At 41.5% G+C, this 15,470-nt stretch overlaps 1 protein-coding gene across 18 annotated transcripts in view; it reads right to left on the bottom strand.

Annotated features, from left to right (window-relative positions):
* MGA (MAX dimerization protein MGA) overlaps positions 1-15,470 on the bottom strand; it is a 157,559-nt gene that overhangs the window by 89,236 nt on the left and 52,853 nt on the right. For 15 of the 18 annotated variants that reach the window (XM_060096646.1, XM_060096651.1, XM_060096657.1 and 12 more), the window contains exons 1-2: positions 8,958-9,042; positions 706-1,836 (exon numbers count right to left, since the gene is read on the bottom strand). In XM_060096646.1, coding sequence (XP_059952629.1) covers positions 706-1,769 — 1,064 coding nt within the window. In that variant the 5' untranslated portion in view covers positions 1,770-1,836; positions 8,958-9,042. Of the gene's footprint in view, positions 1-705; positions 1,837-7,414; positions 7,481-8,666; positions 8,765-8,957; positions 9,043-15,470 lie in introns of those variants that run through there. The other 3 variants (XM_060096647.1, XM_060096649.1, XM_060096648.1) reach the window with 3 other exon arrangements.

Here is a 15,470-nt window from a genome sequence, read left to right as displayed (position 1 = left end):
CTAATGGGAATGGCTATGCATGTGTGGAGGCAGGGGCTGTATGGGAAATCTCTGTACTTTCCTCTCAATTTTGCTGCAAACTTAAAATTGCTCTAAAAACATAAAGACTTTGATAAAAATAAATAAATAACACAAGTTCAAATTTAAAAAGCACAAGAGTATATCATGCTATTTTAACATGTAATAACCTTCAGCTTATTTCTTACTCAGGCAATTTATGGATTACGATGTCCACAAGGCACAAAATTCTTATGTACTACATATAAACAACTTTACTTTAAATCTCTTCTGTGCCTCACTGGATAAGTTCTGTTTCAGTTATGATTTGGGGGTCATTCTTTTCCCTTCCCCAGTCAATCAAGAGTTGTCTATACATACTGTACCTCAACTATATTTCAATATTTTTAAAAATTCATCTATATGTATTAACAAGGAACAGCCACACATGATTATCAAAAGTCTAAACCTAAAATCTAAATCTAAGGTCCCCATTCTGATAAGTCATCTAATTTGCCTACAATTCTGGTTTCTGAACATAATCAATATTCATTACAGAAAAATGAACTTTCACAGAATGTAAAAGCAACTGTGGTATATTTTATAGCAGCTTGCATTTATCAATGTCTAAAGTCAGCAGTCCACACAATCAGTATTTTAAATTCAAACCTTCCTTTTATCTCTAAAAACAGAAAATCTGTTACCTACCTTTCAGAAACCTCTTGCTTCAACTGAGGAACTTCACCAAGTGCTGAATCAATATCCATGAAACCTAGAAAGTCTCGTTTTACATTAAGGGAAGGCTTCTCCAAACCCTTGCATGATGCTTCATGACCCCTCAATAAAGGATCCGAATCAGTTAGCTGTACCTCTGACCCCTCACCTTCTGTAAGACGGACCCGTTGACCAGGAGAACTGGGAACACTATTCCCTTCCTGGTCAGAGCTGTTCTTTTGCTTTCCATCTCTCTGGGGCTTACTATTCAGCCCATCATCCCGGAAGCCTTTAGCAAATGGATTGTAATCTATTTTCAACTGGGTAATCTGAATGTTTTGATAAGCTGTTACTGCAAAGAATTCAGTCTGTGGGAAGGTAAAAGTGTGGACACCAGGGCCATTTAACTGTATCACTTCGGTAGCCTTCTCTGCAGGCACCAAATGAAGCCTCGGCAGGTAGCGATGCATAGAGTGCAAGATAATATGCCCTTCTTGGTCCAGTGTATTGTTGGTAAGTTTGAGCTTATAGAAAGATACTGGTTGATGCATCCAATAATGACCTGTGGAAGGAGATTCTGGATGAATAAAAACCCTCCCCAAAACATGGGGTTCAGCCTTCCCACTGGGCTCCCACCAGCGACCATTCCATTTATAACGATGGTTATCCACAGGAGATATATCCATGACAAGGATATATTTCATATTTGAATCTAAACCTGTTATCCAATAACGACAGTAAGGAAACATGCGTCTTCCCTGCTTGGTCAGGATCATCTCTGTGCTTCGATGATAGAATTCATTCCACATACTATTGTTATCCAAGGTGACAGTGATTCCTCCTACAGTACAATCAGCTGGAAGGCAAATCTTTCCCTTAGATTTTCCTGGTGATGAAACACTGCTAGCCAAAGCGCAGGCATCCCGATTAGTAACCAAAATTCCTTGATCAGTTTTGCCATTTCCTGGCTGTTTTAGGATGACAAAGAAGGTAGGTGCTGCTCCTGCCACTGTCCCACCATCTTGATTAGCCAATATAATCTGCTGTTTCTCCTCCATGATTCCAGTGGGAAAATCAGTAGTTAGATAACTATAGTTACCACATAATCACAATGGCCTTCCCAGCCTAAAAAACAAGCAAAAATACACTTTAATCAAGTGAACACTTATTTTGTTAACAAAAATATAAGAATGATTATGTTACCCCAAAAATATATTCCTAAATTCTTCTAAGACTTTGCTTCTACCTTTCTCTCAATCACTGTGAAGATACTGATTCTGGAATATTTGATTATCTTTTTAAAGTTCATTTTAATCTAATCAGCTAAATTACTCATATCCCAATCTCCAATAATTCACTATACATACTACAATCTCACATAAAAACAAAAAGTGTACATTCATTTTAGAAAAACTACATGAAGTATAAAAGTATACAGACTTAGAACTTCCCTGGTGGCACAGTGGTTAAGAATCTGCCTGCCAATGCAAGGGAAGATCCCTGGTCAGGGAAGACCCCACTTCCGTGGAGCAACTAAGCCCATGTGCCACAACTACTGAGCCCAAGTGCCACAACTACTGAGCCCAAGCGCCACAACTACTGAAGCCCGTGTGCTCTAAGGGCCCGCATGCTGCAACTACAGGGCCTGCATGCCACAACTACTGAGCCTGCATGTTGGAACTACTGAAGCCCGCGCACCTAGAGCCCATGCTCTGCAACGAGAGAAGCCACTGCAATGAGAAGCCCGCGCACTGTAACGAAGAGTAGCCCCTGCTCACCACAACTAGAGAAAGCCTGCGTGCAGCAACGAAGACCCAACGCAGCCAAAAAATTAATTAATTAATTAATTTAAAAATAAAATAAATGCCTTAGTTTTTAGAAAAGAAAAGTATACAGACTTAAAGAGATTAAATTGGAAAGTTATTTTCATTTTAAAAGGATCCTGATACTTAATGAATTAATTTGCCAGGATTCCATTACACAGCAAGTTCTCCTGAGATGAGTAAAAATTAACAAATTTACATGTTATCTTTGTATAGGATCAACTCTTATTATGGTATTGGCATGAGTTCATAAATAAGTAAAATGCCATTTAACTTGTTAGTACATACATTTAAAGAAACCATGACAAATCACTGGAACTTACTAGGAAAGAAACAGTTGGCTCCACACCTCAGACCTTACACTGAAAAAAATTCCAGACAGACCAAATATTTAAATCCCACCCCACCCCGTCTCAGTGTAATTTTTTTTTAATTCTTTTTTTTTTTTTTTTTTTTTTTTTTTTTTTTTTTTTTTGCTGTACGCGGGCCTCTCACTGCTGTGGCCTCTCCCGTTGCGGAGCACAGGCTCCGGACACACAGGCCCCGCGGCCATGGCTCGCGGGCCCAGCCGCTCCGCGGCATGTGGGATCCTCCGGGATCGGGGCACGAACCCGTGTCCCCTGCATCGGCAGGCGGACTCTCAACCACTGCGCCACCAGGGAGGCCCTAATTCTTAAAGAAATCTTTGAGAAAACCTTTTTGATAATAAGTAGGACACAAAATCTAGAAGTCAGTAAGACGACAGAATTTTTGATAAATTCAGAATCATGTAAATTTGTTTTTAACATGACAAAAACCATCCACGCAAAATAAAAAACAAATGCCTAACTGGAAAACTATATTTGCAACTTATATCATAAAGAACTCATTTCCCTAATATCAAAAGGGATCTTTTTATACAAATCAACAAGACAAAAAATCTAACAGAAAAATGGGCAAAGAATAGGAAAAGCAAATGGTTGTGAAAACGTACATAGTCTCGGAATAGAGGAAATTAAAGTCGTCCTAAGATACTGTTTTTTACCCTATCAGAACGGCAAATATCAAAGTTTGGCAGAGGTGTTGTAAAGGGTGTACGTCAACCAGCATTCTCATCTAACCAGCTGCTGAGAGTGTAAGATGACAGAATCTAAGAGGATAACATGAAAATACCAAAAATACAAATGCATACATCCCATGAAACTAGTTCTTCTAGGACTTTATCTTATATACATGTGTGCAAATACACGCATACACACCAGTGATAAATGGTGGTACAACGACAGAGTGGAATATTCTGCAGTTAGAAAAGAATTATAAACTTTATGGACTCATACAAAACTATCTACAAGATATATTAAGAGCATAAAGTTCAAAAGAATTGTAGATTATGCTACATACTTCTATAAAGTTTAAACAAAAAAAAAGCCAAAGAAAAAAACCAGTATGTATGCATTTGCTTGACATAGACTATCTGTAAAGACAAAAAAGGAACTGGTAGTATTGGCTTTATCAAGGGAAAACAGGGTGGCTGGAAGAATACATATTCTGACACTTTCTAAATTTTGTATCTTGTAAACATACAACCAATTTCAAAAAAAAACTAAATTAGTTAATTCATAAAAGTTACAAGAAAAACGCCACATATATTGTATGATTCCATTTACATGAAATGTCCAGAATAGGCAAATCTACAGAAAGTAGATCCATAGTTGACAGTGAAAAGGGACAGAAATAATTGGGACAATTGCTAATTGGTATGGGGTTTCTTTTGGGGGTGATCGAAATGTTCAGGAACTAAAAACCACTTAAATGTATCCTTTAAAATGGTGAATTTTATATTATGTGAATTATATCTCAATAAAATGTTTTAAAGAAATCTCAGATTGTTACATTCAACTAAAGTGATGTGCTAAAATAAATTACCTAAATATTCTACAAGATATAAAGCTATCACCAATTAGCTTTTATACAAAAAAGGAAAATGTTACATCACTACTTCTGTTTAAAGTGGGTCAGTAATTCTGACTAATCAAATTGAGTCACTTATTGGTGCTCTTCATTATAATTAAAAGTCTAATTTTACTCTTCATCAGAACTACTAACAAGCAGCAAAAGCATCTGATCTGAATTTCACATCTTTCACAATTTCACAGTCACAGGGCTGGCCACATGACCGCCCCCCCAAAAAAGTGGGGGGCTCCAAAACTTAAAATATTCATTAGCCTGAGGATAATATTTTAAAAATCAAGGCTTTAAAAAAGGTTGGCTATTGTTTTGTATTATGGCTAAATGTGAAAACAGAGACGGACTTTCTGACACCACTGTACTAATACCCAGGAAAGGTGAAAAAAGAATCTCTCCTCCGATTTGGAGTTTAAGAGATAGATAAAATTTAGAGTGATTCTTTTCAAAAGCTTTCTCAAGCTTAAGGCAATTAAGTTTATTGGTTTCCTAAAACTACCAAGTTTAAATAACACCTATCAGAGACGGATAAAATTTAAACAGACTGAGAAGTCACAAATAAAGGGACTTTATAAAAATAGTAATAAAGTTCAGAAAATTCACAAAAACCAATTCCTCTAAAATGGTGTATATATCAAATAACACAAACTCTTAATCCTGTATTTAGTCCATAAAGCTCAAAATTTTGTTACAAATCAAGTATTTTTGTAAGCAATTATGCAAAAACACTCCCATGAAGTGCATTTAAATATGGCACACAGCGAAGAAGTATCTGAAAAAATTTTTTTAGCTATCCCAAACCTATGAAAACATTATAGGGTTCAGAATATCTTAAACATTATCTTCTATAATATTAAATTCTTGATTTTCAGATCATTTTTACAGGTAAAACTGGGGCAAAGAAGTTTTAACCAATCACTATCCTTTAAAAATTAATCTATGAAATATCAAAGATTCTACTGACAGAAATCCAGTTTAGTGCTAGAGACTGTACTGAAGTAAACTTTATACTTACGTTATATATGCACATTTCAAAATTTTCCTTTCATCTAAACAGAAAAATTAAGTGCAGAAGAGTCAGACTGCCCTATCTGCACTCTGTACACAGGTAACTAATAAATGTAAAAATGTGTATTAAGAGGAAAAAAAAGTCAGAACTTTCAGACTTTTGATTTGTATAAGGTCTTTTTTTAATCCTCCAGTCAAGTTATTCCAGGAGTTGATCAAAATGTATAAAACCAAAAACCTAATTTACGAACAAAACAATCTCTATCTTGAGCCATACATTGCTACTGGTTTACAAACAAGTAATAAAGTTTTATTCCACAACAATCTTTAAGCACAGGTTTCACTTCACTATAAGCAATATGCCTATGCTTTTGGAATACTATATATATCGGATTTTCTAAAGAAAGGATAGTCAATTCAGCAAATTTAGCTGTTTCAGACACACAAATACCACTCTAAAGTCTAAGATAACTTTAACCAATTGCAAAAATCAAATTACTTTAGGAAGAGCTAGGCTGCTCATGAAGCAGTAAATCTCCTTCCAACAAGATTCTAAAAATATTCTGTGTTTGGCTCTCTCTGAAAGCATTAAGGAAGACCACAGTTTTGGTACATAGATATAACTTAACATTCAAAAAAAAAATCTCAGTTCAGCTTTTCAAGATCAAGCAGTTATCTACATAAAATAACTATAAAAATGACCCGAGGAAGTAAGTTTAGTTGTGGATGGGAAATACTCTAACATTCTGAAAATGTCAACGTTTTGAAGGTACAGGCACTCACACACCAACACACAAATACCATTTCGCAGAGAATGTTTTCAGGTAACATGGCAAGTTCCATAAGTAAATTGCTACAATTTCGGAGTCCCTATTCTGAGTATCTTTTCACCAGTGACCTCTCTGGGAAATGTTTAACTACTAAAGCCATAACCCTCATACAACTTACCAAATACACTAGCTGGTTTACTAGGTAGTTACCTTATTCAATGATTCAGGTACTAGCCCCGGCCCCAAAGTACACCAATTTAAAATTCCAAATCAATACCATTACTTTAAAAACACAAAATATTCAAATGATGGCGAACCTAAACCGAATGTTTCCAAAGTTGCTAAAAATAACCATAACTTTTCATACAAGTGCATTACTGTATGGTAAGCACAAAGATGTTAGTTTGTTCCTTAACATAATCATTCACTGTAAGAGTGCAGTTACGTTTCTGAAACTCAAATTTGTAAGAGAATAGGTTCACTCGAATTTCAGTATTCACCAATATACAGTGAGCCCAGAAATTTGAAAAATCTTTTTAAAACTATAATTTGCACACAAAAAAATCAGAAAATATGATAGCAAGTGATGCAAAGAGTAAAAGAGCCAACTATCCGTTCTTAATCGTCATTAAGTTAACTTTAATAATTAAATAAATGGTACTCGCGATCTATTAATAAGCGCTTACTTTGGACCAGACTATACCCTGGGCATTTTATCATCACCACAACCCTAAATTTGAAAGGTAAATTTCAAAATATTATCTGAAATGCTTTAGGTTTTAAGGCACAAAGTTGCATTTACCTAAGATAGTAGGCCCCCCCTCCTCTTCTCTCCTCAAATACCATTTGTTAATGCTGGCTTCATGAGCATTTTCTATTCCTAGGAATGATCCCTTAACTACAACTCGGTGTTAGAAAGCTCTCAGGTCCCTAATATTTGCGTAAGTAGAATTTGAAGAACTAACGTTTATGGCAGAAACGGACAGCAATCAAATGGCCACCTTGCCTTGGATTAAGTATGGCAAGGTACCTGGGGCACTAAGTTTTCTCAAATCCTACGCATGTGTTTTCTGGAAAGTGCATCCAACCCACTCAACTCACACAACAGCTGGAAACATAGCCCTACAGCAGCAAAAAGCACTAGCGCCCACTCCATACCCTTGGAAGTGAAAAGGCCGCCTGCCAGTCTCGGAGGACTGCAGTCGCCGTCGACTATCGGGGCCCACATCACCGCTTTCCAACTGCAAAGGCCAGCTAGCCAAGAACCACGTGAAAAAATGCCGCAAGGAAAGCTCTTCCGGGGAAGGGGAGTCCGGGTGATCACGTGCCGCCGGCCGGAACCCGCGGATCGCTCGGCGGGATCCAGTCGCATTCTGTTACCGTGGAGACTACAGAACCAGCCGCCCGGCCCTCCCAGGCCAGCCCCCTTCCCAGCAGCCGTCACGCCACCTCCAGGCACTTTCCCTGCAGCCTAGCCGCGGCGTCGTGCCCAAAAAGAGGCAGAGCAGGCAGTATTTGCCAGGGACTCTGCCGCAGAAGCCCGGAGAGCTTCACAACACACACTGGCAGCGCGCGGGTGGGCTCGAGAGTTCTCTTGATCCACGTGTCTGCCCCGGCGACGCGAACCCTGGGAGAGTGGTCTCCCCTCAGAAGGAAGAGTACTTTCGTTACTCACGTTGTTCTGCCACTGGTAACCCTTCCTTTCAGACCTCCTACACTCTCCCCGCTTCCAACCTCGCCAGAGGAGGCATCTCCAGAGTTCCGAAGGCAAAGCAAAAATCTTCACATCATGACACTACCACTTCCTACTCTCAACCCAGTGTGAAAAATTCCCTAACTTCTCCACACTCTTCGCACGCAGATTCGTCAACTTTGGTTACTGGTGCTCGGAGCGGTTTATTTCTGTCCCAGACCCACCTACCGCTAAGGGCAGAGACCTACTTGACAAATTAATAGAAGCGGGAAGGCACACAAACAGAGAACTGGCCAAAGGCTGCCCCACAGAGGGAAAAAGAAAATAACACCTGCTCTTCCCACCTGTTTTCCCCGCCCTCATTTCTGCACTTACGAACCACCGGTCCTTTGTTTACCAAGTTCCCACTCCTATAGAGCTCACTTCCTCGCCCTCCTTCTTTATTAAACTCGCGGTCTTGCTTCAAACAACCTGTCAGGAAATTACATGCTGGGCGAGAGCTTTATACAGGTGTCAAAACGCTGCACACAGCTCCTTAGAAAAGCGAGGTCAGCACAGTTTTGGAACCCCGAGACCTGAGCTCTAAAAGGCAAAGCGCACAAGCACGGCTCTCGACCTAAAGCTCCACGCCTGGCTGGAAGGCGTCACGCGTACCGTACCATGCGGTGCGGCACCCCACGCACGCGAGGGCAGGCCCGCGCCATGGGCGCTTCTCACCCCGCCCGCCTCGTGGCCTCTTGCTGGCGTCGATGTTCCCAGTTAGTTCGCGGCGCGACGCGGAAGTGAGGCCGGGGACGCGCGCGAGGTGACATGCGCAGCCTCGCTCAGAAGACCACAGGCGCGCGCCAAAGGCGGCTCCGCGCAAGGCCTGGCCTGGCCGGAGCGTGCGAAGATCGCTCGGCGGAACGCTTCTGACACCATGAAAAATACACAAGAGCTTCAAACTCTCGGAAAACTCCAATCGGGCCAGTACTAAAGAGACGTCCTCCACCCAGGCCCGAGAGTTACCGTGCGGGGCGTGGCCGGCCTCACCCGGAGTCCTTCACATCCCGCTGGGGGCGGGTTATTCTGTTCGGTTCGCACACCGTGTGTCCGCTCCAGCTGAAGAGCCTGCGCGCGCATCAAACGTCCACGTCATCGCGCACGCGCTCCTACTCTCTCGGAGGCCGTCGCGCAAGCGCAAAAGGAGGCGCGAGCAGCACCTCCCTCGCCCCTCCCCCAACACCAGGAGGCCAAACGGCCCCGGAGCTGCGACAAGACCCTTGGGACCCGCCCCTGGAGCTGAAGCCGCTGCCTTTCCGGGTACCAGCAACCAAGAAAAGCCTACTGAAGCTTCCAGAATCAAGAGTGACGAGGCAGGAGGGAGGTACCCCAATTCCCTCAGCCTCGCACACGAAGCCTTCGTGAAAACTGTGAAACCTTTGCCCGCGGGCTTTCTCAACTGAGCCTGCCACCTTTTCCCTTGGGCTCCTCGCCGGCCCCGCCCCTGCTGAGCCCAGCCCCACCCACGTGGGATTCCGCAGCCCGCAAGGCTTCATTGGCCCGTCAAATGAATCCACGATCTTCCTCCCCAATGTGCTGTGGGCTTAGAGAGCGCCAGAACGTCGGGAAACCTTGAGGAAAAGACCCTGAGAGACGGGTGATGGAGTTTACAACATCCAGAACCGAGGAACACTAGTAAAGTAGGGAGGAGTCCGAAAACCTCAATGCCGAGTGGGAAGGGAAGAAGAGTTGCTACTAGCTTGCCTGATACAAAGATGAAAGATGTCCTGATAAAACAGTAAAACGTGGAAATGAGAATTTTGCACGATAGAGTTTTATCCGAGCGTTAATGCCCTGATCCTGCGTTTTCAATTTTTGTTTGTTCAAGATATTTAAGCTATGAGGTGCAAACAAAAAGTTATCTATGATGTGTCAGGCGGTTGTCAAACATCAAAAATTATCTTTCTTCTTACCCACCCCTTACCAGCCATTCTTTCTTCTCTGCGAACACGCCAGTAAAAAGGGAGAGTTGTTTAAAGTTGTAAAAAAGAGGCAAAAGAGAAATTGGTAGTAAAAGAGCAGAAATTGTGGTTCATGTTTCCAAACTTCCCCTTCACTCTTTTAGAAGAACTGGCAAGTACTGAGAACCTACTGCCTGCTAGGTGACTTGACATAAAACACTGTGAAGGACAATGTTCATTGCAGCTCTATGTACAATAGCCAGGACATGGAAGCAACCTAAGTGTCCATCGACAGATGAATGGATAAAGAAGATGTAGCACATATATACAATGGAATATTACTCAGCCATAAAACGAAACGAAACTGAGTTATTTGTAGTGAGGTGGATGGACCTAGAGACTGTCATACAGAGTGAAGTAAGTCAGAAAGAGAAAAACAAATACCGTATGCTAACACATATATATGGAATTAAAAAAAAAAGGTACTGAAGAACCTAGGGGCAGGACAGGAATAAAGACGCAGACGTAGAGAATGGACTTGAGGACACGGGGAGGGGGAAGTATAAGCTGGGACGAAGTGAGAGAGTGGCATGGACACATATACACTACCAAATGTAAAACAGATAGCTAGTGGGAAGCAGCCGCGTAACACAGGGAGAGCAGCTCAGTGCTTTGTGACCACCTAGAGGGGTGGGATAGGGAGGGTGGGAGGGAGACGCAAGAGGGAGGAGATACGGGGATATATGTATATGTATAGCTGATTCACTTTGTTATACAGCAGAAACTAACACACCATTGTAAAGCAATTTTACTCCAATAAAGATGTTAAAAAAAAAAAAAAAAAACCACTGCGAAGGAGAATGAGGAGTTTACAAGAAAGCCAAAAAGAAGAGGCTTATCCAACAAGACTCATCTGAGCTGGACTCCAGGCATATTAGGAAGGGTCTTCTTTCTCTGCCTTCTGCTCTTCCTGAGAGAATATGCCACACCATGGGGAGAAACTGTGCTGGAATTAATATGGAATGGAAAATATGCAGGCTAAAGTTGACAGACTTCTGAACTTGCTCTGAAACCCCCATTCAGGCACTGTCAACCACAGCATTACCAGTGCAACAAACGAAGAATATCCAAGATACTAGGCAAAAGTGAAAAGTAACAGTTTCTTTCACACCTTCCTCTTCTTCCCTGATCCCAAGCACCTCTTTCCTGGAAGCTGCCTTTTCAGAATCTCCCACCTCATGCAAGAATGCCTTCCTGTCAAAGGTCTAAGGTTTCCTCATGTAAAATTTCCATTTTCTGAAGCAGAAATAAAATTTGTGTTGACTTGTTATTAATGCATCTGATCCTAAGGTGTAAATGAATGATGACTGGTTAACAACCATGGCTAGTCAGAGTTGCATCCCAAGAAGAACACATTAACACAAATGATATCCCTAACTGGAGAATTGGGGGTGAGGGAGAATGGAGTTTTTCTTTTGCTACTCTCTCCCTACACCAGGCAAACATATCATGAAATGCCAGACATTTAAAAAAATTTTTTTTCAAGATTTAGCACTGTATCTCCTGGTGGGAGAGGTAAACTACCTGTATTTTTTCAAAGTGGGATCTACCTTACCTATACAGATCTAGAGATGTACTATCAAGAAGCTGAGAACTTATAAATGTTGTTTTTATATATATAATCTAAAAATAATAATATTGCCACACCATTTAAGTGGCCTATTTTTGATTTAACATTATGCTAGTACCAAAGTAACCACATTTTTTGTTTGCTTTTTCAAGCAACCTCTGTGTTTGCATTCAGGGTTTAATGCAGTGTTTCTCAGACTGGGATCCTTGGGTGTACTCTTTGGATATATAAGAACTTCTTCCTTTATATTTTTTTTTACGATTTTTTTGATGTAGACCATTTCAAAAGTCTTTTATTGAATTTGTTACTATATTGCTTCTGTTTTATGTTTTGATTTTTTGGCCGCAAGGCATGTGGGATCTTAGCTCCCTGACCAGGGATCAAACCCGCACCCCCTGCATTGGAAGGCGAAGTCTTAAGCACGGGACCGCCAGGGAAGTCTCTAGAACTTCTTCCTTTAAAAGGCATCCGTATATAACCCAAGTTTTTAAAATTCCAAACTAACTACAAGAATTGAGGCTTATGAGTTTCGCAGGTAAACCTCAGCGGTCTAGTTGAAGAGCCCTAGGTGACTGCGTCACCAACCAGTCCTGGAATGTTCTAGGAGTTTCCATGCGACTTCGGGTGCCTGTGGTTGAATCGTGTGGGCCAAACTTAAGGTGCCAGGAGATCCTGCTCCTTTCAATTGGAATTCTCTCATTTCAGTTATCAAAGCTCACCTTGTTCATCCAGGCTGATACAAAAATCTTTCCCTGGGACTTTCCCTAGTGGTCCAGTGGGTAAGACTCTGTGCTCCCAATGCAGGGGGCCTGGGTTCAATCCCGGGTGGGGGAACTAGATCCCGCATGAATGCCACAACTTAAGAGTCCGCATGCTGCAACTAAAAGTTCCCACATGCCGCAACTAAGACCCGGTGCAGCCAAAATAAATAAACTAAAAAAAAATTTTTTTTTAATCTTTCCCAGGACTTCCCTGGTGGCACAGTGGTTAAGAATCCACCTGCCGGGGCTTCCCTGGTGGCGCAGTGGTTGAGAGTCTGCCTGCCCATGCAGGGGACAGGGGTTCGTGCCCCGGTCCAGGAGGAGCCCACATGCCGCGGAGCAGCTGGGCCGGTGAGCCATGGCCGCTGAGCCTGCGCGTCCGGAGCCTGTGCTCCGCCACGGGAGAGGCCGCAACGGTGAGAGGCCCGCGTGCCGCAAAAAAAAAAAAAAGAATCCACCTGCCAATGCAGGGGACGTGGGTTCAAGCCCTGGTCTGGGAAGATCCCACATGTCACAGAGCAACTAAGCCCATGTGCCACAACTACTGAGCCTGCGCTCTAGAGCCTGCGAGCCACAACTACTGAGCCCGTGTGCCACAACTACTGAAGCCCGCGTGCCTAAAGCCTGTGCTCCACAACAAGAGAGGCCACCACAACGAGAAGCCCGCGCACCACAACAAAGAGTAGACCCCGCTCGTCGTAACTAGAGAAAGCCCACGCACAGCAACGAAGACCCAATGCAGCTAAAAATTAATTAATTAATTAATTTTAAAAAATCTTTCCCTTGGATTTCTTTGGTTGGACCTTCAAAGAGATTTTACTAAATATTAGGGGGGTGGGGATAGAGAATGCATGGAATATAAACAATATGGCTAGAAAGAACACAGTTTTGAATCAAGATTGCTCTATAAACACATAAGCCCTATCCATTTACATGCACATTTTTCCTATTCGACAAATATCTGAGTGCCTTGTATATGCTGAGGAAAGACAGGCACCTCATGCACTGTTCAGAGGTCTACACAAGAACCCCAAAGAGTTGGCACAACTTAACAGAATCCACCAGCAAGACAGATGATATTCCTTATCCAACCTATCCAGATCCCACCTTCCTAATTCCAATTTCTACTGAAGACATACCTTCCTCAAATGACTAAAAGAGAAAATGATCCCACTCTTCAGATGAGACCATCACCACCCCTCATATAACTCCTGGGTTGTTGTCTTGTTTACAATATCTTAATTCAATACAATAAAGACCATTCTTGGAATAAGAGCTACATACAGACTAGGTTACAAAAGAGGTTTGTTTTTTGTAACAAAAAAAAAAACCTGTCACTAGCCAGGTTTCACTAAAAACTTGTGTGCTAGGCAGAGGGAAAAGAGGGAATCATAACAGCTTATATATAACTCCATCTTTGCCTACTATTTATTACTGCAACTAAAACCAACTCATGCAGAGGAACAAGGTATAACTGGCTCTGATATCTGAAACTTGGACTAAGGTATTAAAAGTGGCAAGAGTCCTGCCCTGAAGGAGCTATTAATCTATCCAATGAATAGCTTTAAAAGTTTCTTAATCAGTATAGTAATGTGATTAAAAGCATGTTTTAGAAAATATGTTAACAAAAGAATGGAAAAGAGAATAGAAATGTGATGGAATGTTATCAATGTTCATGAAGAAACACCATTCCCTCTTGCTGCCCCATATCTTAAACCTGCACAATCATATTCTTTTCCCTTTGACTAAGATCTTCCCAGATGCCTCAAACCTAACTTATTTACTCTTCATGCCTAATGTCACTTCTTTAAGAAACTTTCCTTAACCCCCAATGACAGATGTCTCCCTGTTACATGCTCTCATAGTAAGTACCCTGTATTTCTTATAGCACCTACCACAACTGTAATTATTTTTAAAACTATGCATTAATGAATGACTTGCCCACTAGACTGTTTGCTCTACTCTATTCTACTGCCTAGCACAATGCGTGGAACAGAGCAGACACATAGTATCTGTTGAATTAATGAATATGAAACCATAGGTCCCAGTTTTCCAGGCAAGTCTGAATATCAAATATTGACTTAATGTCCAACAATTTTGGATTTGGAAAACAGGGTCATTATACATTTAACCATACTCACATTAATATTAGCAAACAACCATCCTGCTGCAGCCAACATTTTCCAAAGGTGTACAGTTGTAGTTAGAAAAAACTTGTACCATTGACTCTTACCTCAAATTATTTCTCCTTAGAGGAATGGATAAATATTATTGACAGGGCAGATGCTTCAAGAGATAAGAATATTTTTCTAGGAAACTCTAACTACTTATTGACTGCCTTTTGCATGAGTGAATTTTGACAATATTACCCAGGAAATCAACAAAGGCAAAGCAGATTCTTTGCACTGGGAGAAATTCTATGATCCCATAATTTACCATCTGCTAACAAAAGCAACAAGTTGTAACAGAGATTGCCATCTGCATATACTCGATCTACCAAAAAAAAAAAAAAAAGTAAATATCGTCAAGATGAAAAGGTACTTTAGTAACAGTGAATTTGTTTTAGTAAGATCTAAAGGGGAAAATGGGGCCTCCCTGGTGGCGCAGTGGTTGAGAGTCCGCCTGCCGATGCAGGGGATACGGGTTCGTGCCCCGGTCTGGGAGGATCCCATATGCCGCGGAGCGGCTGGGCCCGTGAGCCATGGCCGCTGGGCCTGCGCATCCGGAGCCTGTGCTCCGCAACGGGAGAGGCCACAACAGTGAGAGGCCCGCATACCGCAAAAAGAAAAAAATAAAATAAAATAAAGGGGAAAATGTCAGAAATCAGTTAAAATGAAGTTCAGAAAGCTAGTTTCAGAAGGATTACAAAACAAAAAAGAACAGATCTAAAAGAAAAGTAAACTTATACATTTTCAATGTAGTACTGAGCCAGTAGAAGAAACATCTTATCTAGGAAAGCGTAAAAGGAAGAAAAGGAAAAAGCTTATCTAACTAAGCCTAGAGCTGTGCAGGGATTTAAAACACACATGAAAACATATAAAAACAGAAACTAGAACTACTGGCCAAAGAAGAGGACTGGGAGATAGCAAGTAAACTGCAAGGCTGGAATCAGGCAAAAATTAAGAAGCCTATGGCAGAAAAATACACTGAAAAACTGTCTGCAAGTGCGTATGAAAGAAGGCATGCT

This window comes from Mesoplodon densirostris, chromosome 4 (assembly GCF_025265405.1).
Source record: "Mesoplodon densirostris isolate mMesDen1 chromosome 4, mMesDen1 primary haplotype, whole genome shotgun sequence".
Lineage (NCBI taxonomy): Eukaryota > Metazoa > Chordata > Mammalia > Artiodactyla > Ziphiidae > Mesoplodon > Mesoplodon densirostris.
The sequence above is the reverse complement of the archived record's forward strand: the minus strand, read 5'-3'. Positions and strand labels throughout refer to the sequence as shown.